At 34.4% G+C, this 25,126-nt stretch overlaps 1 protein-coding gene across 8 annotated transcripts in view; it reads left to right on the forward strand.

The window, feature by feature from the left end:
- Positions 1-25,126, forward strand: part of SPOCK3 (sparc/osteonectin, cwcv and kazal-like domains proteoglycan (testican) 3) — a 488,523-nt gene that overhangs the window by 156,013 nt on the left and 307,384 nt on the right. Inside the window, exon 3 of one of the 8 annotated variants that reach the window (XM_011959648.1) lies at positions 6,837-6,845. The exons of the other annotated variants lie outside the window; for them this stretch is intronic. Coding sequence (XP_011815038.1) covers positions 6,837-6,845 — 9 coding nt within the window. The remainder of the gene's footprint in view (positions 1-6,836; positions 6,846-25,126) is intronic. 8 annotated transcript variants of the gene reach the window in all.

Genomic DNA, 25,126 nt, shown 5'->3' on the forward strand with positions numbered 1-25,126 from the left:
ATGATTGATTAGTTCTTTACTGTATGGGAACATATGTGGGTGACTAAAAATAAACCAAGTATTTATAACTTGTTTAGTACAATTACAACAATGTAGGATTCATCATCGAATGTAGATACTAGCTACTATAAAAGGGATTTTTTTAAGTGTAAACAGATTTAATACTTGAATTGACCTTAAAAGTGAGCAGCCAGGCGCAGTGGCTCACGCCTATAATCCCAGTACTTTGGGAGGCCCAGGAGGGCGGATCACGAGGTCAAGGGATCCAGACCATCCTAGCCAATGAGATGAAACCTCATCTCTACTAAAAATACAAATATTAGCTGGGCGTCCTGTAGTCTCAGCTACTCCGGAGACTGAGGCAGGAGAATTGCTCTAACCTGGGAGGCAGTGGTTGTAGTGAACCAAGATCGCACCACAGCACTCCAGCCTGGTAAAAGAGTGAAACTCCATCTCAAAAAAAAAAAAAAATAAAGCATGATTCATTTTTCACAGGTGTTATTTGCAAGACAACCTACACTTCCTCCATGTTTGGAAACAGAAAGTAATTCAAGACTGGTGGTCTTGCAAACCAGGTTTCTGAGAAAAGATTAAAACCCTAATGCAGTGATTCTCAGTGTGGTACCAGACCACGACGGCATCAGCATCATCTGAAACCTTATCAGAAATGCAAATTCTGAGGTTTAACCCTAGACCAGCTTACTGCACTGCTGAAGGCTGAGCCCAGAAATTTATGTTGTAACAAATTTCTAAGTAACCAGAAATCCACGTTATAGCAAGTCCTCCTGGTGATTCTGTTGTAAGCTAAAGTTTGCAAATGCCTTAAGGCATCTATTATATGTTAACTTTCCTCCTACGCATCTAGAATAGTACTTGTTATATATCATCCTGAGAAAAAATTAAGCAAAGAGCCATCTTTACTTTTGCTTCTAAGATTATGTTTGGGTGGAACGATTTCTCTTATTTCTGATAGACAAAACTCATAAACTCTCTTAGTGTCAGTATATTGGTGGTATATGTTATCAGCGTTTGCTTATCTACTACTATCTTTTTCTGGTTCCATAAAAACAACAGCTAAAAAAAATCTATACCTACATCATTGATTTTATTAAGCACAATTCTGATAGCTAAAGGCAGAAGGCTTTTATTTAGATTATAAATAAATGATGTTTTGAAACAATATGTACCAGAATTCTATCCTGATAGTCCATTTTAGCTCCCCAGTATGTGGGAAGTAAATGAAACACGAGGAAATGAAATATCTTCCATGTCAATAATGGTGTTTACTTTATATATGATAACTTGAAATAAATTCAATAACTTTAGGCGATTTACTGCAGGAGCAATCTCAGATAGCATGTACTCACCATCAAACAGTTCTAAAAGATTCTGAACGATTCCTAGCATCTATCTTATGGTGAAATGTTGTAAGAATTGTTTAAGCACCTAGGAGGAAAAGGAACAGATATGTTCTGGGGATAAGATTTGTGGAAAAGTATGCTCTGTTGTCACTAGTATAAGAAAAAGTAGATTTTCTGTCAGTGGTTCTTACTGTAACCTCAATATATTTATTACAAATGTCAGAATAATTGCATTCTGTATTTCAAGAGAGTAGTGATGACATATCTTTTGAAATTCTGCTTCATAATATGATAGTTAGGAAAGCAGAGACTGAAGATCCTCTGCCTAGTTTCAAATTCTGACTCTGAAATTTATAAGCTCCATGGTCTTGGGCATATTATTTATTGCAAAGCTATTTTTCAATTTTCTCACTTATAGAAAGGAAGTTATAGTAACACCTGTACCTTTTGGATTTGTTATGATTTTTAAATGAGTAAAAAAATTTAAGTTACTACAAACATTGCCTGGTACAGAGTAAGCATTATCTAAGAAATAAAATTAGTTGCAGAGAAATTATTTAGATCATTTTGTTCAAAGAAATATATCTTGTTTATATTCTTATAGATCCAGGTAGACCAAGTACCATAGTCTGCTATTTCTGCATCGTGATTGCTATTTGGGCGGTCTACTCATTAATATTCATTGTTAAGCCGTAAACTATCTTTACTTATCAATTTCTGAGGTTAGTGAAAAAATACTATACTTCAAAAAGTTTAAGTTTGTAATCTCATTAATTCAGTGATCAAATGTTTCTCAGTCAACTGTTTTGTGCATTGAGCTAAAGGTTGTAGAGGCTATATAAAGAATGAGCCTTGGTTGTTTTTAGGGAGTTTTTGGTTCTATTGAGTAAATTAGATATTTATATAATATAACAGAAGTAGAAAGTGAATATTTTCATTTGAAACAGAGAAAAAAAAAACAGTGACAGTTTAATGACACTTCCTCTGGGCTTGAAAGAATAAAAGTGTTGATTGTAGCAAAAATGCTGTGAAATAAACATTATCATTATTACCATTTAACAGTTGTAAACAGAACAAATCTGAAATTTCAAGGTAACAGTCCTCAAGCCACAGAGCCCGTCAGTTAGCAGAAACCAGAACTATGTTCAGGCTGATCTGATTCCAAAGCCAGATCTTTTTTTTGTCTACTTCTTAGGTAAAGGGATGGCAGAAATAAGATCTATCTGAACTTCCACTATTGGCATCCTTTTGTTTTAACTTATCTTGTGTTTGAGCTATTGATTGTTAGTGATTGGACAGTATGTTAGTCTCGCTTTAGTAAATAGATTTTATTATATGAAGCTGTGATGTAATTAAAATGTGGTTCATTTTGCAATAACAAAACAGGGACTAAAATTGATGTCTTCTGATGAACTATTATAGTTAAGTATATTATTTCCCATAGATTTTCAGAAAAATTAAATTCAATAAGCTAAGTAAAAGTTCACTATTTTATTATCAAATAATTTTATATTTATGATATTTAAAAAGCTTACTTGTTGAAAAATAGTTAAAACAGATAAAGAACATAAATCCATAAATACATTAGTGAAGAACTGTAGAAAGAAAGTTTCCACCAATAATTTACTTTCTCATAGCCTAGTAGGTCAAATATCTTATTCTGTTTTCCCCACATCACCATTGTAATCTAGGTAGTTTATTCCAACAATGGATGTTTATTATTAAGTACCCATAATATGTAATGTGCTGTGTTTGACATAAATACCTATATCATAATGGGTTGTCATTTCTGTTCTGGGAACTTAATACAAATATACATTACTTCTACTTTGAGGTGATATGGACTTACCATCTTGCCAAATAAGTTGCCATCTGTACAGAGCCTTATAAAAATGGACTGTATTTCCCCAAGTAAAAGTGATGAAGGAAAGTTTTAAAGAAACCCAGTATAGCACAGCATGAAAATCCAGTCATTCCTAGAATGTATATTTAGAATGATTCTCTTCCCTTTTGGCTATGACACATCCTCCATCATGACGCTAGATTCCTCTTTTCAAAGGATGAATTTCACCACATGGCTCTCCCTCATTAAAAGAAAAATTACCTCCCATTGAAAGGAAGGAAGCAGATATTTCAATTTAGCATTGTTTGATTCCAAAGTCACCAAACTCATGACCTCTTGAAAATGGTCATGGAAAGAACATTGAAACTGGGAATAGAGGTCCTGGAATAAATTTAACTTTCACTGTTTAACAATCAATATGACCTTTCTGGGCACCTGCCAGAGTTTGGTCCAATTTGATAAGCAATTTAATAGCAAAGGAAAAAAGTCTGTTTGGGCATTTTTTTCTCTCTCTTCATTTTTTCTCTGCTCTATAAAGTCTTTTCCCTTCCAAGATAAGCATCTCAAATTCCTGTAGTCATTCCTCAAAGCACATTTGTTTCTTTTTTTTTTTTTTTTCTAGATTCAACTCTCAGGAAAGGAGGAATGATCTGGTGTTATTACTTCCTTTGATCCCGACATTTTGCTTGCCTGCATTAGATGGCATTACAGTTTTTATCCAGATCACTGTTAACTGTGTCAAATGGTTTGCTCATATAAGCTTCCAGTCAAGTGAACCCATCACCCTGGATCCCTCTGGACAAAAGTAGAGGGAGGGAAACAAAACAGATTCTTCAATTAATAAGCCTCCCACTGTCAAACTGAATTTCCAGGGGCTGTTTGTTCCTACAAGACTTTTTATTACATAATGGATTTCTATTTATGATTGCTCTCATTTTTGATATATTTATAACTTACATTGTCATCTGTTGTAACATTTTAATGTGAAACTTAAAAATATGATTTCTTGATGATTATTAATAATCAATATGTAGTTTATATTTACTTTCATTCTAACTTTCACCAAAGACACCAAGATGTAAATTGAACTCTTAGGAGTGTGGGTACCTCAGATACCTAAGCTCCTTTAGTGTGGATATCTCCAAGACTTCCTGTTTCCTATGAAAGGAAATTTAGAACAATTTCAAGACCCAAGGCAGTACTAGTCATCACTATGTCATTTTCGGCTACACTCCACATACGTAAGGGGTGTTGCAGAAGCAGTTGTCAAGATAATGTTTCTGGACTATGCAAGTTCTATCTAGATTTCAATTGGCATCAGTGTATTTGCCTTGGGGCTGTGCTGTGATATTTAGTATCAATAGTGGACTTACTCTCAGAGAAGAAAAAATACAAAAGAGAGAAACATCAAAAAGAGGAAAATATTGAAGAGAAACTGAACTTAAAAAAAAAAACAGAAAAAATATGCAATAGTTTCTTGTGGTAGAACCAATGCTATTAGATACATTTCCTGTTTGGAGTTTGACAGAGATTATGATTTCCAGCATATTCAGGCAATTATCAACTATATCATTTTTTCTTTTTTTTCTGTTTCACACCCTCTCATGATATAACCTGTATGTTTTAATAATTTTAATATATAATAACAAATTGAGAGACCTAATATTAGATGCTCTTGTACATGTGTATTAGCAACACATAGTCTCATAAACCATGAAATATGAGACCAATTATTATACTGTGCTTATCCTCATAAGTTTCAAATATTGCAAACCAAGGATTATTCTCCATATTTTACATGACCTTGAAAAACACCTGACCTTTTCTGCTAAATAGTCACCCAGGTTACTGACATTTCATGTCAATAAAATGTTTTCAGTTAACCTACCTAGGCATTGTTTCATTATTTAACATTTGGTGATCTTGGTAAAAAAAAGTAACATAACAATTTATGTTTAAAAACCATGAAGCTAAAGAAACTAACTTCTAAGACTTCAGTGTTATAACTGATGTTCAGGAACTATGAACAAAGAAAATTAATGACTTATATAAGTTTCTATTATCCTCTTTTGTTATCCCTATCCTTCTGAAATTAATATACATTTTATCAATGGGTTTCACATCATTCATGATCATTCATGTAGATTCAATACTCTGCTGAATGACATAACCTAGTTTGACCACAGCATTTCAAGTAGACAATTATACTAGCTATCGGGGGAACCAGCCCCCAATATTTCAATGTAGGTTCTTTCTATTTTCCTAAGAGTCAGCTGGTCTGAGAAATAAAGAGAAAGAGTACAAAGAGAGAAATTTTACAGCTGGGTCTCAGGGGGTGTCATCACTTATTGCAAGGACCATGATGACAACCCTGAGCTGCAAAACCAGCAAGTTTTTATTAGGGATTTTGAAATGGGAGGGGGTGTATGAACAGGGAGTAGGTCACAAGGATCACATGCTTCAGAGGGCAATAAAGATCACAAGGCAAGGCAAAATTAGAATTACTGATGACAGTCTATGTTCCGCTGTGCACACATTGTCTTGATAAACATCTTAACAGGAAACAGGGCTCGAGAGAAGATAACTGGTCTGACTAGAATTTACCAGGCTGGAATTTCCCAATCCTAGTAAGCCTGAGGGTACTGCAGGAGACCAGGGCATATTTCAATCCTTATCTCAACCATATGAGACAGACACTCCCAGAGCAGCCATCTATAGACCTACCCCCAGGAGTGCATTCCTTCCCCAGGATTATTCCTTGCTGGGAAAATAATTCAGTGATATTTCTCCTACTCGCACATCCATCTATAGACTTTCTGAGAGAAGAAAACTATGGCTGTGTTCTGCCCAACCCCACAGGCAGTCAGACCTCATGGTTATCTTTCCTTGTTCCCTGAAAATTGCTGTTATTCTGTTCTTTTTCAGGGTGTACTGATTTCATATTGTTCAAACACAAATGTTTTACAATCCATTTTTACAATAATGGTCCTGAGGTGACGTACATTTTCAGCTTACGAAGATAACGTGATTAAGAGATTAAAGTAAAGACAGCCATAAGAAATTTGTATTGATTGAGGAAGTGATAAATGTCCATGAAATCTTCACAATTTATGTTCAGAGATTGCAGTAAAGACAGGTGTAAGAAATTATACAAGTATTAATTTGGGGAACTGATAAATGTCCATGAAATCTTCACAATTTATATTCTTCTGCCTTGGCTCCAGCCGGTCCCTCCATTTGGGGTCCCTGACTTCTCACAACACTAGCAAAAGTCCTAAACTAAACCTGCCCCTGAATGTAAGTATAAAATGAACCTGAAATGAAAGGACATACTTAGGTGTCTAAACAAAGTGGTAATACAGTCCTTCACACAGCTGAGCAGTCTGCATGCAGATACCAGGTTGTACACTCAGCTATATTGTAGATAGAAACACTGGGAAAGGAAAGGCCACATTAGCGGGCTTCATCCAGTCACAGGAATACTTAGAGTTGAGCAAGTTGAATTCGTTACTCACTGCAGCAAGAGAGAATGCACACAGTGGGGAACTGTGGGGCATCTCAGTAGGAGCAGGTGACAAAGAACCTGACATAGGATTTGGGCCTGGTTTGAGGAATCTTAGGGAAAGTCTGAGGAAGTAGAGGTTTGCTTTGGGTTGGGTGTTGACAGAAATTTTATGGCAATTCTATGACTAGCTATCTCAATACATCTTATCTGTAGGAAGAACAGCCTAGGGCACCCATAAAGCTGTAATTAGTTAAAGTACCCCTCATTCATTTTGTGAGAGGGGGCTCTTTGCTATTTTGAAGTTTTTATAATGACCTTGTCTAAAGCGAATGTTCTTTAAGATTGTTAATATCCAACAGGAGAACATTATGGCTTATCTGTGAACCCAAGAAGTATAAAATCACATTGGGCCTGAGTTGTGAAGTCAGATCAGTTTCCAGTATCATGGTTGGCCATTCTCTCTCTCTCATACACACACTCTCTATCTTTATTATTCTCTCTCCCCTCCCTTCTTTCCTTCCTTCCCTCCCTTTGTTCCCCCTCTGTCCTCCCTTCCTCCCTCTCTCCCTCCCTCCCTCCCTCACTTCCTCTCTTCCTGGAAGAAAAACTTCCAGCGTGGCACTCTTTTTGGATTTGTATTGCTACTAAGAACTGACCAAAGATCAAGGAAGGCTATAGGTCCCTGCCCAACAACCTCACCAAGAATTGAGAATAAGAAAATCTTAGTCTAAATTCATCCAATTTCATTTTAGTAAACAAGCATAAAACTGTTATATTGCCTGCTCTTATGTGCTTGAATATCTTTCCATTGATATTCCTCATAACTATTAAACTGTGTTGTGGAAGTCCCCAAAGCAGTCATGGACAATATGTAAACAATTATAACACAACTTTATTTACAGTCAATAGACAGATTTGGCCTGTCAGCTGTAGTTTACAAAATTGCCATGTAAAGGCAAAACCAACTGATCTTCTGGTCATATTGGGCAACTTCTGTAAAAGATTTGGCATAAAACCAAACAGATCACACAAGGGGTTTGGGGCTCACATTTTTTCTATCCAACCATATGACTAACTTACACTAGTTAATTAACTACCTATCTTGTGCAGATTTCTATGACATGAATGTTGATTCTTGATTAGGGGATTTCAAATGCTAATTAATCAAGTGCTAAGCACCTTTTAAGCGTAAGTTGCACACATGTGCTTCAAACTCTTCGTACCAAAGTATTTAAAGTAAATTACCACTCAGATGATGTATTTGTGAGATTTGGATTTTTCAGGACAGAGATTAACTTGGGTACCCTAAGTATTGGATACTGAGTCTGATGATGCAGGTGTTGATAAGAGAGATGCACTGAGAATTCATGGGAGGAGCAAAGCTATACTATACAGCTTGACATTAGAAAGGCTGGAATGAAATGCCATTCAGGAGATGAGACAGAAGCTAGACAGTTCTTTTGGTTTCCACCTATATCTTAATAAAATTCAATTCTGCTTTCCCTACTCCTACTGCCTCATGAGGTCTGTATCTATATATTTTCTCCTTTACAATTTCATATTAGCTGTAGATTTTACTTAGCCATCCTTTTGACTTTCTCCTATTTTTGGCTCCCTCATTGCCTCTCTCTTTCCCAGGGTATTCCAGCTACTGATGTTGCTACTGTATCTTTAGTCATTCACAGAGTTCCCATTTGAATTCTCCAGATGGAGATTTTAATGACAAATTAGTCCTGTTGTAAAAGTATTTTTCCATCCTTGGTTTGGCTTTTCCATTTTTTGTGGGGTTGTGGCAGAAATATCTAAATAATGTGTTAGTGTTGTCTTTATTTTATATTAACTACACATGAACATAATATGCCTGAGTGAGTGAGTGAATATATGAATGGAGAGTTGACTCTCTATAGTGTTAACAGGAGAGCCACTGACTTTTTTTTTTCCTTTTAACGGTATTTCATAGTAAAAAAAAAAAAGAAGACATCAACACTTTATTTACTGAAAGTTTGTTAAATGCCAGAAATTGTGTTTGGTGTATTTATGTGTTCCATGTGGTAATATCTTCAAAGCCCAGCAAAGGTGATATTATTCACAGTTTTTCAGTTGAAGAAATTGAAGCTGAAAGTATATAAGTTTTTCAGTGACCTTCACCAGTTAGTTGTTGAGCTAGAACTTTCACTTGTCTGTATTATTTCTAGATTTTCTGCTATGCCATGCTGCCTCAAAAGCCAGCATAAGAGCAAAAACAGGAATTTATTGGGTGAGCTTCAAAGAAGTATTCTTTGAAGAATATAGGATATCATCATCAAAAATATAGGACATCTGTAATCTCAGCTACTCGGGAGGCTGAGGTAGGAGAATTGCTTGAATCTGGGAGGCAGGCGGAGATTGCAGTGAGCCGAGATCGCACCATTGCACTCCAGCCTGGGCAACAAGAGCAAAACTCAATCTCAGAGAAAAAAAAGAAGAAGAAGAAGAAGAAGAAGAAGAAGAAGAATATAGGACATAATCATCAAGATAAGATAAGAAGTTGGCAGAGAAAACAATAATCTCAAGATCTCCTTTTGACTTCTGGTGGGTGTGCCTCCTCCCAGCCTCCTTGCAAGAGATAATCTAACATGTCATTTGTTTTTTCTATCTCAGGTAGGTAGAGGTAGATAGTATGACTACCATCAAAATCTGAGTCAAAATTGCATGGCAGCTGTTGTTTTTGTCATTCCGCTTACTCTTCTAAATTTCACTCTTAACCTAATCCCTCAAGCTGCCCTATAGATTTTTAAACATTCTGTTTAGATATCCCTCCTAGAGCTCTGCTTTTGTAAAATGCCATATGATCTTAAATGACTCTTTGTCCTTTCTATTTCCTTTGGGTGGAGATGAGAGAAAGGCTCATTCCCGTTAATAAGAGTGTAGTACTGCTCAAGATTGCTGTAATTGCTTCTTAGGAATGACCCATTGCATGTTCTCAGGGAATGTTTGCAATATAAAAGGAAAGTTAATCATCGAATAACTAATTGTTGGGACAATTGGAAACTTGTTTGCAAGTGGCATTCCTTAGTGTCAACTGACCTTCTTATGCCTTGTCACTTCCTCAGTCACTAGGGCAACAGAACATAAATCAGACAGTACTGATGGCAAATTGTCTCTTCACCTGCAAGGTGAACTAACTTAGAGAGTAAGCAGTTGAATATTAGGGACATATATAGTTCTAAGGCCAAAATCCATGAATAGTACTCAGGTTTGGAAAATGGTGGGAGTGGAGAACATCTGTTAAAGGCAAATTTGCCATCTATGCATTTTGCAAGAACTCTGCTTGGTGAGAAATTACCTACTCCCCGCAGACAGCAGATTCTCTCAACTTCTTCATTGTAGGGATTTTAAACTCTACTCACTGCTTTTTCAACTGTCTAAATCCTTTTATCTTTATAGCACATATGGCCTCCCACCCTGAAACTGGTAGGCACAGTTTCTGATCTAATTTAATACCTACATTATAGTACGTTTTAAATATCATATCACCAAGTCCATAAACAACTATGCTAATGTATAAAGTAGCTCAGCACTACTCAAAATACATTACAGTTGCCAACACCATAAAATCCCATTTACTTTTGCTTAAAAGTGTTTGATATTGAATTTGCTTTCCCCTGAACTGTTATTAACAACTTTCTGAACTGCTTACAAGATTCAATTGACTGGCATTATTAATCACACATTCACAGAGAAGTTGACTATTAAATTTGATTTTTTTCTTTCTTATGTGTTTTTGACATCTAATCACTGATGAAGACTAAGGAAATGGCCCTTTTCACCATGTTCCATGGACATCTATTTTCTTGAAGTATTTAGTCTATAAAGATTTTTCCCCGTTTCTATTGGATGCTGATTCTAAATTTCTATAGACATGGAATTAAACCAAGAAACAGTATTTCTTGTCAAGAGGAACAGTTTATTCCAGATAATTAAATCCAGGAATGTTAAGAGGAAACACAGCAAGGAGCATAAATTAGATTCTATCAAGGATATAGGTCGTTCCTCATGAATGGATACTGACAAAACAATTTTGTGGGAAGCTTTGAAAAGTCGTTAATAGTTTTGAAAGTTGTGAAGACTAGCACATTTTTAAGAGGAAAGAGATAAGGTTTAGTTCTGTGTTTTCAAAATGTACCTCAGATATTCACAGGTGTTTCAATGTTTCCTTTTCTTATATTTGACTGTATCTTTGAGCCTGCATCTAAGATTTTTCTGCACATATACTGTTGTACATGGTAGAGAGGTCTTCTTTTTTTTTTTTTTTTTTTTGATTTGCCCAGATATCATTTGGAGATGCAAAGAATAAAATGTAAACACCAAAATAGAATAAATTTAGAAAAACAGAGATCTTCCCAGTGATTGTAGAACTGCTCTCTTATTTATAAAAATTATATAGAACTGTATTGAGTACAAAGCCCTAGAGTCAGACTGTAAGCTCCAGGCACACAGGGGGCACTTTACTTTTTGCCTAGAGCTGCAATATAAGAGGACTGTAAGTATTTGCTGAGTAAATCAATACACAATAATAATTTAGGTTAAGATTCCTAAATTATTTTCCATAGCAGATTGCTACTTGCACTTGGAAATTAAACATTAGAAAATTGAAGCATAATAAAATTAACCTCTTATCTGTAAATTCAGGTAAAGGATGATACCTGCATCATAGGGTGATTATGGGTTATTATTATTATTATTATTCAATAAAAACTTAATACCTGAACTCTCTCTAGGTATTAAGGATTCATGAAAATATATTAATGTGTTGATTTTTCCAGAATGCATACATCAACCTTAAAATACTTAGGCTTGCTTTGAATCTGGAAATAAATAAGAAATACATATCTTGCAAAACCAACTCTGATTATGAGTTTGCCTATCTATTTCACCTCAGACAACTTTATCTTTTGCTATACCTACACCCATCCCCATTCCTTCCCAATACTCCAGATCCCTCTGCACACACACACACACACAAACACACACACACAGAGTTATGACCTGTGTGATTTTGATACACATAGGTATACACGTACGTAATAAACATTATGACCTGATAATACAGAGTTTCTGATCTGATAGTGCCTGTAGTTTCTAGATTTCTCATACATTCTTGCATCTCTGTCTTTTTGTTAATACTTCTGCAGGAAACATCATACCTAAGCCATCGCTCTCATAGCATGCATTCTGACCCGGATCATGTCAAACTAAGGAAGGTTTAACATTTTGTATTAACATGTAGCTACATTATGTTGCTACCATGACTCTTTCTATAGAATGTAAATTACATGAGAGCAGAGACTATGTTTATGTATTTCATCTTGCAGTGGTTAGAGGCTACCATGTTATGGTATAAAGCTGTTAAAGGAATAATTTGTTAAACTAAAGTCACGTTTCCTCTTCCTGTTGCCTCCTTTTTTCTTTTCTTCCTTCCTTCCTTCCATCTTTCTTTCCTCTCTTACATTTATGAATGGACTCACCTGCAAGTACTTAGTGCAATAAATAATGAAATTAAATGTATAAAATACTTTACAATGGTTACCAATAGTGATATTTTCTTCTATAACATTTAAAACTTACTTAACTTTGGGCCATATTAAGGTGCAAATGAGGAGGACAGAGCATCAATAAAACCAATTATTTGTTTAATTTTAGTATTGGGCCACGTTAGAAAATCATTCTTTTCCTTTTATTCAAAAGAAGGAACAGGGAAGCAGCATTTTATGTCTTAGATGTTTGAAGCAACTTTCTGTTTTTCTAACTTAAAACACATGTAATATAGATATTGTCTTTCTGTACACAGGATTATTCTAAAGGGAATCTTGTTCTCTTAAAAATGTTCTGGTAGTTTGAGCTAAGATGCAATTAGATAAGAACATCTTGTGCATTTCCTTGAGTTTCATTTCTACACTTTTTGTTTGGGCTATAGCTTTTTTTCTGTTATAGTTGAGATAACATTAGTGCAAAATTGTAGACAATGCAGGATTATTTGCCTCTAAAGAATTTTGGAGTCTGTGTGTTTATGTACAATGATTATCCTTTGAAAACCTATCTCTATATTTTATGAAAATTATTATCCTTTTAAAACTGACATTTTCAAATCATGAAATACATATTGAAGGAATCTCATTATTTTAGATACATATATTATTTAAAGTCACTTAATATAAAATGAAATGAGAAACCTCCTGGTTTATTTCATCTGTACAATTTTTTGCTTCTTATTTTGATCTCAATTGGCATATTTTAATGCAATATCTAAAATATCAACTCAATTCCATGCATATTTTTGCACAGAAGTCTCAGATTGCCAGATATTCATTTTAATCTCATGTACAGACTTGACTTAATTACAGTAAATATATATTTATTCATATGTTTCTAAAAGGATATAAAAATAGCAAGCTAAGTTATCAAAAGAATATATAAAATTTAAAATGTTTCTAATTTTTAGTTTTTGATGTCTGAAATCACATCTTTTTGACTTTCTTGTTATACATTATTGTCTATTATATCGGCTAACGCAAAAAATAGTTTCACATTGCGGCATAAGCCTAATTAATTAGTGGACACCTAAGAAAATAAGCAGTTTGTACAGTTTTAAAAAATTGTTTATTTTGTAGATTATTGTTATAGGGGATATTTGTGAACATACACGGTACAATTTTTACATTGTTTTCCATTGCATAGAGTGTAAGCATTATTTAAAATCTTCTAATGTGTGTAGTTCATTATAATTAGAGATATAAAATGCAAACTATATAATAATAGCTATGTTATAAACTTTTTATATTTTTTAATATACTATACTTTTATTTTTTAGAACAGCTTTAGGTTCCCAGCAATACTGAGCAAGCAGAAGGTACAGAGTTTTCTCATATACTATCTGCCTCCAGTGCTCAGGTCTCCCATAATCAACATCCCTACCAGAGTGATCCCACTTTGTTACAATTAATAAACCTTCTGGACATATCATTAGCCTCCCAAATCTATAGTTTACATTATAGTTCACTGTTGATATTGTTCATTCTACTCATTTGGACAAAAGTATAATGGCCTGTATCCACCATTATAGTATGGCACTAAATAGTTTTTCTGTTCCCCAAATCCTCTTGGCTCTGCCTCATTCTTCTTCCCACCCAAACCCTGGCAACTATTGATCTTTTCATGCCGCAATAGTTTTACCTTTTCCAGAATGCCATACTGTTGGAATAATACAGTATACAGCCATTGTAGACTGATTTCTTTCACTTAGTAATATGACATTTCCCTCGATGTCTTTCAATGGCTTGGCGTCTCTTTTCTTGTTAATGCTGTGATTCATTTTAATGTAAGTTTTTAAATGTGCAAACATATTTATCTTCCATGGCTACATTTGTTGATAGCTGCTTGATAGGCATAGACTAATGCAAGAGAGAAGAATAGATATATGTCCTAAATCACATACAAAATAGAAGTAAAATATTGACCAAGTGTGGTGGTGTGCACTTGTAGTCCTAGCTGCTTTCAAGGCTGAGGTAGGAAGATCTCTTGATCCCAGGAATTCAAGATTGCAGGGAGCTGTGGTCATGCTACTGAATTCCCACCTGGGCACAGAGTAAGACTTCATCTCTAAAAAACAAAAAGAAAGAAGCAAAATATTGTTATTGTGTTTATCTCCCTTTATCATAAACAAAAATGATTTAATTGTACTTTTCCCAGTTATCAAATTACTGAAATATTCACAGACTTTTGGAGATGTGACATTTTATTACTGGTTGAATTCATAGATTTTTATCAGAAACTGCAAACTTTGAGGCAGCAAGTCTGGGAGACACATCTCTAACTACATTTCTCTATGTCATAGAGATCAATGTGGCTCAAAGAATTGTCCACAGAGTGGTGCTGCTCTGTAACCTGTGTGGGATGGGTGCAGAAATTGAGTGTCAGCATTGGAAAAGCTTTCACAGCAACTTGACAGAAAAAAATTATATATTGATTCATTCTAATAGCAATGAATTTACTTTTGTATTTTGCATGTCTTTCTTTTTATTTCAATTTTTACGTGGTTAATTTTCTTGTATTTTATAAAAGGTTTGTTCTGTAATCGACTGGGGGGAAAAAACTGGTTCTTCATGACAAATAGCTTTAGAAGTGCTGCCAAATAGTACAGGATCACACAGCAAAGTTTACTGAATTTGAAATTAAACAAAATGAGTGCACAATAGGGCAATTTTAGTTAACAATAACTTATTGTATATTTCAAAATAACTAAGAATGGAATTGGAATGTTCCTAAACCAAAAATGATACATGCTTGAGGTGACGGATATTTCAATTTCCCTGATTGATCATTACACATTGTAAACTTGTATCAAAACATTATGGGTACTCTATAAATATGTATATATTATGTATCCATAAAATTTTTTTAAAGGAAATGAGTGAGATTTGACCTCTCTTTCTTTGAAAATCCTGACAATAGAAAAAATGAATCACTATTTTGTCAAATGAGAAAAAGAGTTTCCAGAGATTTTCCAGCAACTCCTTGCCCTCCCTGGGTGGAGGAGAGCCTCTAAGATGGCCGCCATGATCCCGACATTCTGGTATTCATGCTTTTGTGCTCAAATTCGGGCTAGTGACTCACTTCTCCCAAAACAGTGCTATAGCGATAGGATGTCATTTTGAAATCAGCTTTAAAAAGATCACATGCTATATTACCCACACTCTCACGCTCTCTTGGAGTTCCCACATTAAGGGAAGCCAAGATGTGAGTTGCCCAGTGGAGAGGCCCATGTGGCAAGGAACTTGAACTGAGTCAGTGAGAAACTGAAGCCCTCAGTTCAAAACTTAGCCAGGAACAAAATCCTGCCCCAAAATCCTGCCCCCAAATACGTGAAGTATTGGAAGACAATTGATCAAGACTTCAGCGGAGCAGGCAGCCCTGGTTGACACCTTGGTTTCAGCCACGTGGAAGAGTTGCAGGCAGCAGCATTCAACTAAATCATGCCCAGATTTCTGCTGTTGCTGCTAAATTTTGGCATAATTTATTTTGTACCTATAGACAAATGATAAATCTTTGCTAAAAAAGGGGGAGAATCACGTACTGCCACTGCAAACTCAAGTGGATTCCTGGGAACTGTTGTTAGCTGCTATCTTCCACGTGCCCCTTTGCTGATTATTGTAATTCTCTTTTGACTTTCAGGTTGATTATTTGGCAGTATTATTTCAGTGTTTTGAAAAAGGTTAAATCTAAAACCAAATATTGGGACAAACCCCAATATATACACATACTAAATTTTTGAATAGTGCAAAGGGAGTTTTGAAAGTCTTCTGTTTATATAATGTTAAAGAGATAATAAAGAATATAATAGTCACAAAGCAAAGCTTTTGGATAAGAATGAATCATATTTTAGTTCAAAGATTTTAGAAACCATGAACTATGAATGTAACACTATTACTACAAATAACAGCAACTATGCATCAGATTCTCAATTTATACATGTAGAGACCAAATGACAACGAGGAAATAAATTAAAAATAGCGTTTTAAAAACAAAAACAAAAACTCAGTGGGAACAAAACAGCTTTTAGTTTGTGTCTAAAAACAGATATGTTCAAAAAACGTATTCACAGGTATTAATCACAATAAAGAACTCAGAGGGAAATAATTAAAGGTCAGTGATAAATACATCCTCCTCAATCCCTAACCAGTATACAATACAAAATAGCTTATTTTTGCTACTAGAGGGGGAAAAAAGCACAGAAATATATTCTTGATGCAATAATGAAACAATGAATGCACCATTTTTCAGGACAGCACTTTCTTAAAAAGATAACTATTATTTTACTTTCATTTATGATGACCGTTCTTTATTTTACACAGTATTTGGTTGAAATTTTGAACAGCTCTGTATTTTTGTTGACTCTATGTGAAAATATTTAATCAGACTGACATGCATTTAACATTTATATGTTATATAAATTTATTTTTTATTTATATTTGATGATATAATTAGTCTTATAAACTATATTCAGTATTTAGCATCATAGATGATTTAAAATTATGAATTATAAACACTAAGATAATGCCATTATAAATATCAAATGTAAAATAAATACGGAAATACTATAAATATTTTTACATTATTAATATAATACAAATGTATTAATGTTTACATTTATTGCACATATGGAAACATAAATTTTTACAAAGAATGCAAAATAAATATGGAGATATTGGTATTGTTATTTTGCTTAATCAGTAAACAATATCTAAAGTTTTGATTTACTAATCTAAGAAGCATTCTAGGATTAGAAGCATGTTTTTAGTACTTAGAGGTGCTTGACCTTAATTTAACCTTTGATTTTCACTTTAAATTGAGGATCATGAAAATGTAGAATAGATATTTGCAACCTGTGTCTAAAACTTTTTCTGTATAGTACATCATAAAGCTTTTTATAATCTTATTTTCCTTGGCTTCAGAATATACATCGTGATTTCTTTTTCTAAAAATATGATAAATTCATCTGTAGATTATATCCAAAGTTAGATGAGATACTGATAGTCAGAAAAGAAAAATAAAAGTACTTAGAAAATTTAGAGACATTAAGATTTTAGAGGCCGGGCGCGGTGGCTCAAGCCTGTAATCCCAGCACTTTGGGAGGCCGAGACGGGCGGATCACGAGGTCAGGAGATCGAGACCATCCTGGCTAACACAGTGAAACCCCGTCTCTACTAAAAATACAAAAAAACTAGCCGGGCGAGGTGGCAGGCGCCTGTAGTCCCAGCTACTCGGGAGGCTGAGGCAGGAGAATGGCGTAAACCCGGGAGGCGGAGCTTGCAGTGAGCTGAGATCCGGCCACTGCACTCCAGTCCGGGCGACAGAGCGAGACTCCGTCTCAAAAAAAAAAAAAAAAAAAAAAAGATTTTAGAATAGAATTATGCAAATTCTATTAACATTGTTAAAATTAATGTTCTTTAAGAACAAGAAACATTTTCTCCATCTGCACAAAAGTTTTTTTTTTTGTTTCCTGTTTGGAAATAGAGAAGTATTCCATTAAATATTGTTTTTTCACTTTTTTAAGCCTTCTTTTGTGGGTGAGGTATAGGATAGTATAAGGTAGTTTAGTACAGTGGTCTTTTTCAGTAAAAGACCAGAGACTGAATATTTTAAGCTTTTCAGGCCTTATGGCCTCAGTCATAACTATTCAACTCTGCTGTGGTAAGCACTAAAGGAGATATAACATGTAAAAGAAGGAGTGTGGCTAATAAAACTTTATTTACATAAACAAGTTGTGGGCCTGGCCCATAGGCTATCATGGCTGCTGACCTGTGGTATGCTGGAATGGTTTCAAATGAAGGCTTTGGACTACACTTCCAGGGTTCAAATTCCAAGAGTACTTCTGAATAGTTGTGTAACCTTTAGCAGATTATGTAATCTCTCTTTGCTTCACTTTCCCATCTGTACAATGGGAGTGATAGAATCACTTACCTCTTGCAGATATTGAGAGTAAAGTGTTCAGAACAGTTGCTGGTAGAGGGTGAGTAAGTAATAAATTCAAACCACTATTTTTCTTAAATGTTTTTACATGTGTTAATGTCTATATAGTTACAATGAAGATTCTTAATATTTAAAAGTTCTTACCACAATGAGATATCATCTCATACCGGTTAGAATGGCGATCATTAAAGTCAGGAAACAACAGATGCTGGAGAGGATGTGGAGAAATAGGAACGCTTTTACAATGTTGGTGGGAGACCATTGTGGAAGACAGTGTCGCAATTCCTCAGGGATCTAGAACTAGAAATACCGTTTGACCCAGCGATTCCATTACTGGGTATATGCCCAAAGTATTATAAATCATGCTACTATAAAGACACATGCACATGTATGTTTATTGTGGCACTATTCACAATAGCAAAGACTTGAAACCAACCCAAATGTTCATCAGTGATAGACTGGATTAGCAAAATATGGCACATATACACCATGGAATACTATGCAGCCATAAAACAGGATGAGTTCATGTCCTTTGCAGGGACATGGATGAAGCTGGAAACCATCATTCTCAGCGAACTATCACAAGGACAGAAAACCAAACACCACATGTTCTCACTCATAGGTGGGAATTGAACAATGAGATCACCTGGACACAGGGTAGGGGACATCACACACCAGGGCCTGTCAGGAGGTGAGGGCCAGGGGAGAGATAGCATTAGGAGAAATACCTAATGTAAATGACAAGTTGATGGGTGCAGCAAACCAACATAGCACATGTATACATATGTAACAAACCTGCACATTGTGCACATGTACCCTAGAACTTAAAGTATAATAAAACAAACAAACAAAAAAGTTCTTAATTTATTCATTGAGGCAAAGTATTTCTTTGTGCCTTTCTCTGACATAAATGAATCATAAGTTTTGTATATCAATGTAAAATTAACCAGTACATATTCTCTATGTATTCAGAGGGATTCTAACCTCAATTTTCAGAGACTTTCAGAGACAAATGAGGAATTGTCCCAATGACACTGTCCTTTTGACACAATTTATTTTATTTATGTTTTTAATCTGTGGTGAGTCAGAGAGGGTAAAATGCTCTGTAAAAAATAAAGGGCTCACCAAAGTGTTATAAATGAATTCTTTCAGGATTCTAGTACACAACATGGAAAAATGAGTGCTACTTGGGTAATAAATGTAACACTTGGGGGCTTGAAACAGATAGTTTGTCTCATATAGATAATTCCTTTATACCCAGACAAAGCTTTACCTAATAATCTATTTTGTGATCAAATCATGTGTTCAATATTTCTACACAGTAAAGTTTCCTCTTTTGTGAAATGTATTGGCTTAACTATTATGCTAGCCATTCTTCCCATTCTAAGATAAGATGTGTAAATGAGATCATATATATGCCATAATATATAACGTATTTCCAAAAAGAACAGACTGCCATTGCTATTTTTTAGCTTTAGAACTAGCAATGCCTTATGATTTAGCTGATCTATCAAAATAGAGGAAGCAATAAAAATTAACTATAATAGGAAAATTCTGAAGTTTGGTTTGACAGGATGTGGGAGATTATAATCACAAAAAACAAAAATCATAGAAAATTTCCCTCCCAACTCCTTACATAGAGTTACAAAATCATTATATTATTTATATTTCTGTGTATATATATAAAAATTAAAAAAGTATTTATAAATAAGTGGAACAATAACATATTAAACTTTGATTATGTAGATTTTAATGAAAATAAAATGGTTGTAGAAAGGTTAAAAATCAGGGGTCTCCCTGTCACTTATACTTCCCCCAATTATGAATATTTGGCTGGTTGACCTTCTCCTTGGGAAAAAGTAGGACCTTTCAGTGTGAAACTTCTGGCCCAATTTTTTCTTTCCTGGAGAAGATTAGGAGCCCAAAACATTTTCTGTAATTTTTGTTGTGTTTGTAATTATGTTCTATTTGGGTGGAATTTGAGACTAGGACCCATTTTTCCACTTCCTGTCTTGTGGAAAAAATAATTCAACAGTGATGGTTGTTGCTTTCAAGCAAGACTTAATAGAAACCAGTAGGTCAAGACTGGGAAATTAGTCAGGAAAGTAAGTTTGGATTCAGAATAACTGATGGCTAGTAGGGGATTAATGAAAAATCCAGAAAGGAAAATAAGTCAGTGGATAAGAAAGAAAATCTCAGAGAAATATGGATGGAATACAGATTAACATTCCTGTGCAGAGCCAGGTTACTGCATGATTCCTCAGGATTTTCTCTGAGATTCTTCTATAGGCTTACATAACCATTTCCTAAGGCTAAAGCCAACATTTAGCATCAGATGCTCGGTAGGGGAAGGACACTGGAAGGATTTACGTGATTAATTACAGCAAAATCCTGTGAACAAGGGATTGTTTGGAGGTTCTGTATCTGTGTATCTGAAGACGTGGTGTTATGAAAGACACACTTGACCTGACTCAAGATCTTGTATATTTTTTTCATCTTAACCATTGACTCATTGTATAACCTGGAGACCTTCCAGCTATTCATTGTTCTGCAGCAAACCAACTCACTAAAAACCAGCCCAAAATGTAGTGGCTTAAAACCACAGTTTATTATTTTATCTTACGATGTCATATTGTGACTTTACTAGCTGGCTGCTTCTCACTTTGAGTCTCTAAAGTGATGGCAGTAAAATGGATGCCTAATTTTGAGTCATTTGGAAGTTCAAAACGGTTCTCTCACATGCTTGGTAGTTGATTTTGGATGTCATCTGGTAACTCTGCAGGGGATATAGACAAATGGCTTCTCTGTGTGGCTTGGGTTTCTCTTATGGTGGTTGGAAGAAAGGTTTCTCATGAACTAGCACTAGAATGTCCTGAATGCCATTCTGCCACATGTTATTAGTCACAGTCATAAAAACATAGGCTATTCAAGGGGAGGAGGATGAAAATTCATCTTTTGTTATGAGTAAGTAGCAGGATGAATATGCAGTGAGGAAAGCCATTGATAAAGGCCATCTTTGGAGATCATCTATGCCTATACAACAGAAGCTTTGGATTCTTTATCTCTAAATTTAGGAAGAACTAGGTAATACTTCAGATACCTTGGGAAATTAAATTTTTGGGTTCCTATGTCCTATATCAACCTGTTTATAAGTTAGATTCCCCATGAAGACTTCTCACTAGCAACATTTGTGATTTATTGGTTTTCTCTTCTTGCTCCCTTCATGCTTTTAATAGGTTTCTCTTTACATACTTAGTCCATTTTGAATGCATCTGGCTTTCACATTAGATTCTGAGCTCCTTGAAGTCACCAGCTATGTACCACTCAATTTTCTTTTTCCTTAGAATCTATTGGAGCATAATAAATATTTATTGGAACAGTTGAAAAAAGTAAAATCCTAAGTCTGATATGACACTGGAAGATTAATAAGGTCATAATTTATGTACATTTGGCATCAGAAGTCAAGGGTCAGAGGTCACAGTGGAATTATCAAAAATCTGCTTTCCAACCACCTATTCCATATCTTATAATCTTCCTAAAATATACCATATATTTTATTCAAAATGTTTATTTTTACATGATATAATTTAATAGATATATTTATTTGTAGCATAATGATCGGTGACAAATACTAGAATGTTTTTCTGGCTATAAAAATAATTAGTGCCATTTTTAAAATACATATTGTAAACTAGAACTATATTAGTAGTTTGTATGCATTAATTTAATATTTACAAAGCTTAACACATTATTAGTCTCAATTTTCAGAAAATAAAATTGAAAGAGTGTAAATATCAGAGTAAATGGTAGATATAAGGTTCAAGCCTAGACTTTTATTCTTCTAAAAGCTTGGTCTTTTCCCTGATGCTCTATTATTCCTTGCTGTTTGAATTCTTCGATATTTATTTTTCATTCTAATATATATTAATTGAAATTGTTAAGCTAAAATTTGAAAATTTGTTCCAGGACAAATTCATCCTTAAATCTTCATAATTATTCTTTTTAGCATTTTATTAAATTTTTTTCATCCTAATTTAACTGAAATTGGAGCCAATTGTTATGTGAACGAGATCACTTGTAAAACAGTGAGGTATTTATTTTTGGAACAAGAGGAAAAATGACATTTTAAACATTTTAAACAGTGATACATTAATGAAATACAATTAATAACTATTAACATAATAAAAATGTAATCCTGAATGACTTAAGAATAAACAATGTCTCTACTAAAAACACAAAAAAACTAGCCAGGCGTAGTGGCCGGTGCCTGTAGTCCCAGCTACTCCGGAGGCTGAGGCAGGAGAATGGCGTGAACCCGGGAGGCAGAGCTTGCAGTGAGTCAAGATCGCGCCACTGCACTCCCGCCTGGGTGACTGAGCAAGACTCCGTCTCTAAAAAAAAAGAAAAAAAGAAAAAAATAATAAACAATGTAATGTCAGTTGGGACTGTGAATTAAAAAGAACAAAGTAAGACAGTACTATTGGAAAAGGCTGTCTGCTTTTTGGGTATAGTATAGCATTGATGCTATTACTTTAAGGGAGAATGTATTGCTAAGATGTTCATTTTAGTAATAAAATGTTAATAAATATAGTTGGCAGTACCATAGCTGAATCTAATGTTGGTTTGTATGTATTTCAAATGGATGACTCTATACAGAGGTCTTATATGAAATCCTAGTGACGTCAGACTTCAGATAAGAAAGTGAAATACTATAGGAATATTATTAGCTAAACTCTTTTCATATAGATTGACCAGAATATTCTATACCCACCCAGATTGAGACTGTCCTATTTGCTTAGAATATGAGCATACTGTAACAAAAATAGTTACAATTGATAATCATCACTTTGACATTCATTTTGTATTTGAAGTGTGCCTTCAAAAGTATTATCCTCTGTGTCTCACTTTATAATGATGTGATCTTTTTTCCATAGTTTTAAAATACTTTATAGCAGTTAATATAAATTGCCAAATAGTTGTGAAAATATGCAACAAAATTGTGTTCAGTAGACTTCAATAGTGTCTCTGTTTACTAATATTTAAAAGTGTGATAGTTTGTAAGCTTTTTTTTTTCAAACATAGATTTTAGAAAGACTTTATTGCTGAAACAGCTCTTCATAGCCACTGGGATGGCTTAAATGGCTTAATAGTGGCTAACATAATGCCTGAGTGTTACTCTTTTTATGTTCATCTGTAGGCACTGATGGAGCTTTTGGGCATCAAGATCTCCTATTCCCAATTGATTCTGTATCAAAATCTATGAGGATGCTTAAGCAATCTCTGACCTAGTTCTGTGCCAATCCAAATTATTCCTTCAGACAATGGGAGAATTTATCAGTACAGACGTAGCTGTGTGGACACAAATGAACCAGACAGTTGACCTTTCCATGTAAGCTTATCCTTCCGACCCGCTTCACCTGTACAAAGTCTAGTTGTAATCAGGTATTGGAACAGGAAACTAGCTTCTCCATACTGGGTGTGGTGTTTATTTATACTAATCACCTTTCTGAACTTATAGTTATGTTTTGTGTAAGAAAATAGAAATTTAGTCAGATATATTTGTATGTTATTTATTATAGCTAAATATGATAAGCAATATAAAGGCATAGAGCATAGACATATGAGAGCATAGTTAAATAAATGACAGTAAGTCGATACCAAAAGGTATTATATAGCCATTAAATATTTTGGAGAAAAAAACTCATACAGTTGTAAAATGTTCTTAATAAAATATTACACAAAAATCTGCATTTGAAATAGAATGTTTAATATGCTTTTAATATTATAAAATATGTGTGCAGAAAATCTGCTACTAGTAGCAGCACTTTGTTGTAAGGTATTTTGATTCATTTGTCTTTATTTACCAACAACTCTATATCAGCTGTCTTCACCTGAGTGATTTTTCTTCCAGAGGATATTTGACAATAAATTGTTACTTTTCCCTTTTGTCACACCTTGAGGGACTGTCCCCACCAGTATCTCACGAGTAGAAGCCGAGGATGGTACTAAATTGTGATCAATGCACAGAATAGTCTCCCTACCCCTAACACAACAAAGAATTATCTGGCTCAAACTATCAATAATGCTAAGGATGAGAAACTATGCTCTACAATACATAGGTGTGTTCAATAAAGTGCACATATATTTTATTTAAAATTAGAGAAAAGGACACAGCATTAAAACCACAAGGAAAAAGACAGTTTAAACAATAAAACACATAAGCCCAATTTTTATGTAGACTTTATTTTGTGGACAACTTGCAGTTATTATTTCTATAACTATAAGAAGTTGGCAATGGTTTAATATTAAATTCTAATGGTCTCTGTAATTCACTCCATAAGTTTTTGAACATGTGTGACAAGAATCCAACTTTGCTTCTTGAAACACTCAGGATTGTTTCAGTCATTTAAACCCAGAATTTCTCCAATTGAAGGCATCTCTTGTAGTTGTTTACTAAATCCCTAGTTGGCTTATTTTGGATATAAATTGAAGCCTGAAAACAACCAATATTCACACAAAGGTTTTGGAACAAAAGAAATTGTGCCTGAATGAACACTTAACGTGAAAATACTTTTATTTCTCATCCTGACAAAATTCCTAAGATTTAATGAGGTGAAACTTTTTTTTTTAATTAAAAAAACATGTCTAATGATGTCAGAACACAAAGAATATATCTAAAAATGGCTTAGTAGTGGGGCTACTTTCCTTTTCCATCATATATATGTCTGATCCCCACTGTGGTCAGACTTCAAGATTGCCTTTGACATAACCGAGAGAACCAAGTTCATGTTTCACAATTGTGATTATAGATTTTTATATAGCCGTGGTCCCAAACGCACCAAGTTGACCATATTATTCCAAAGGAAGATCATTAAATGTGGTGGAGGTTAGATTTTAAAATTATATTCT

Source organism: Colobus angolensis, unplaced genomic scaffold (assembly GCF_000951035.1).
Source record: "Colobus angolensis palliatus isolate OR3802 unplaced genomic scaffold, Cang.pa_1.0 Scaffold5, whole genome shotgun sequence".
Taxonomy (NCBI): Eukaryota; Metazoa; Chordata; class Mammalia; order Primates; family Cercopithecidae; genus Colobus; species Colobus angolensis.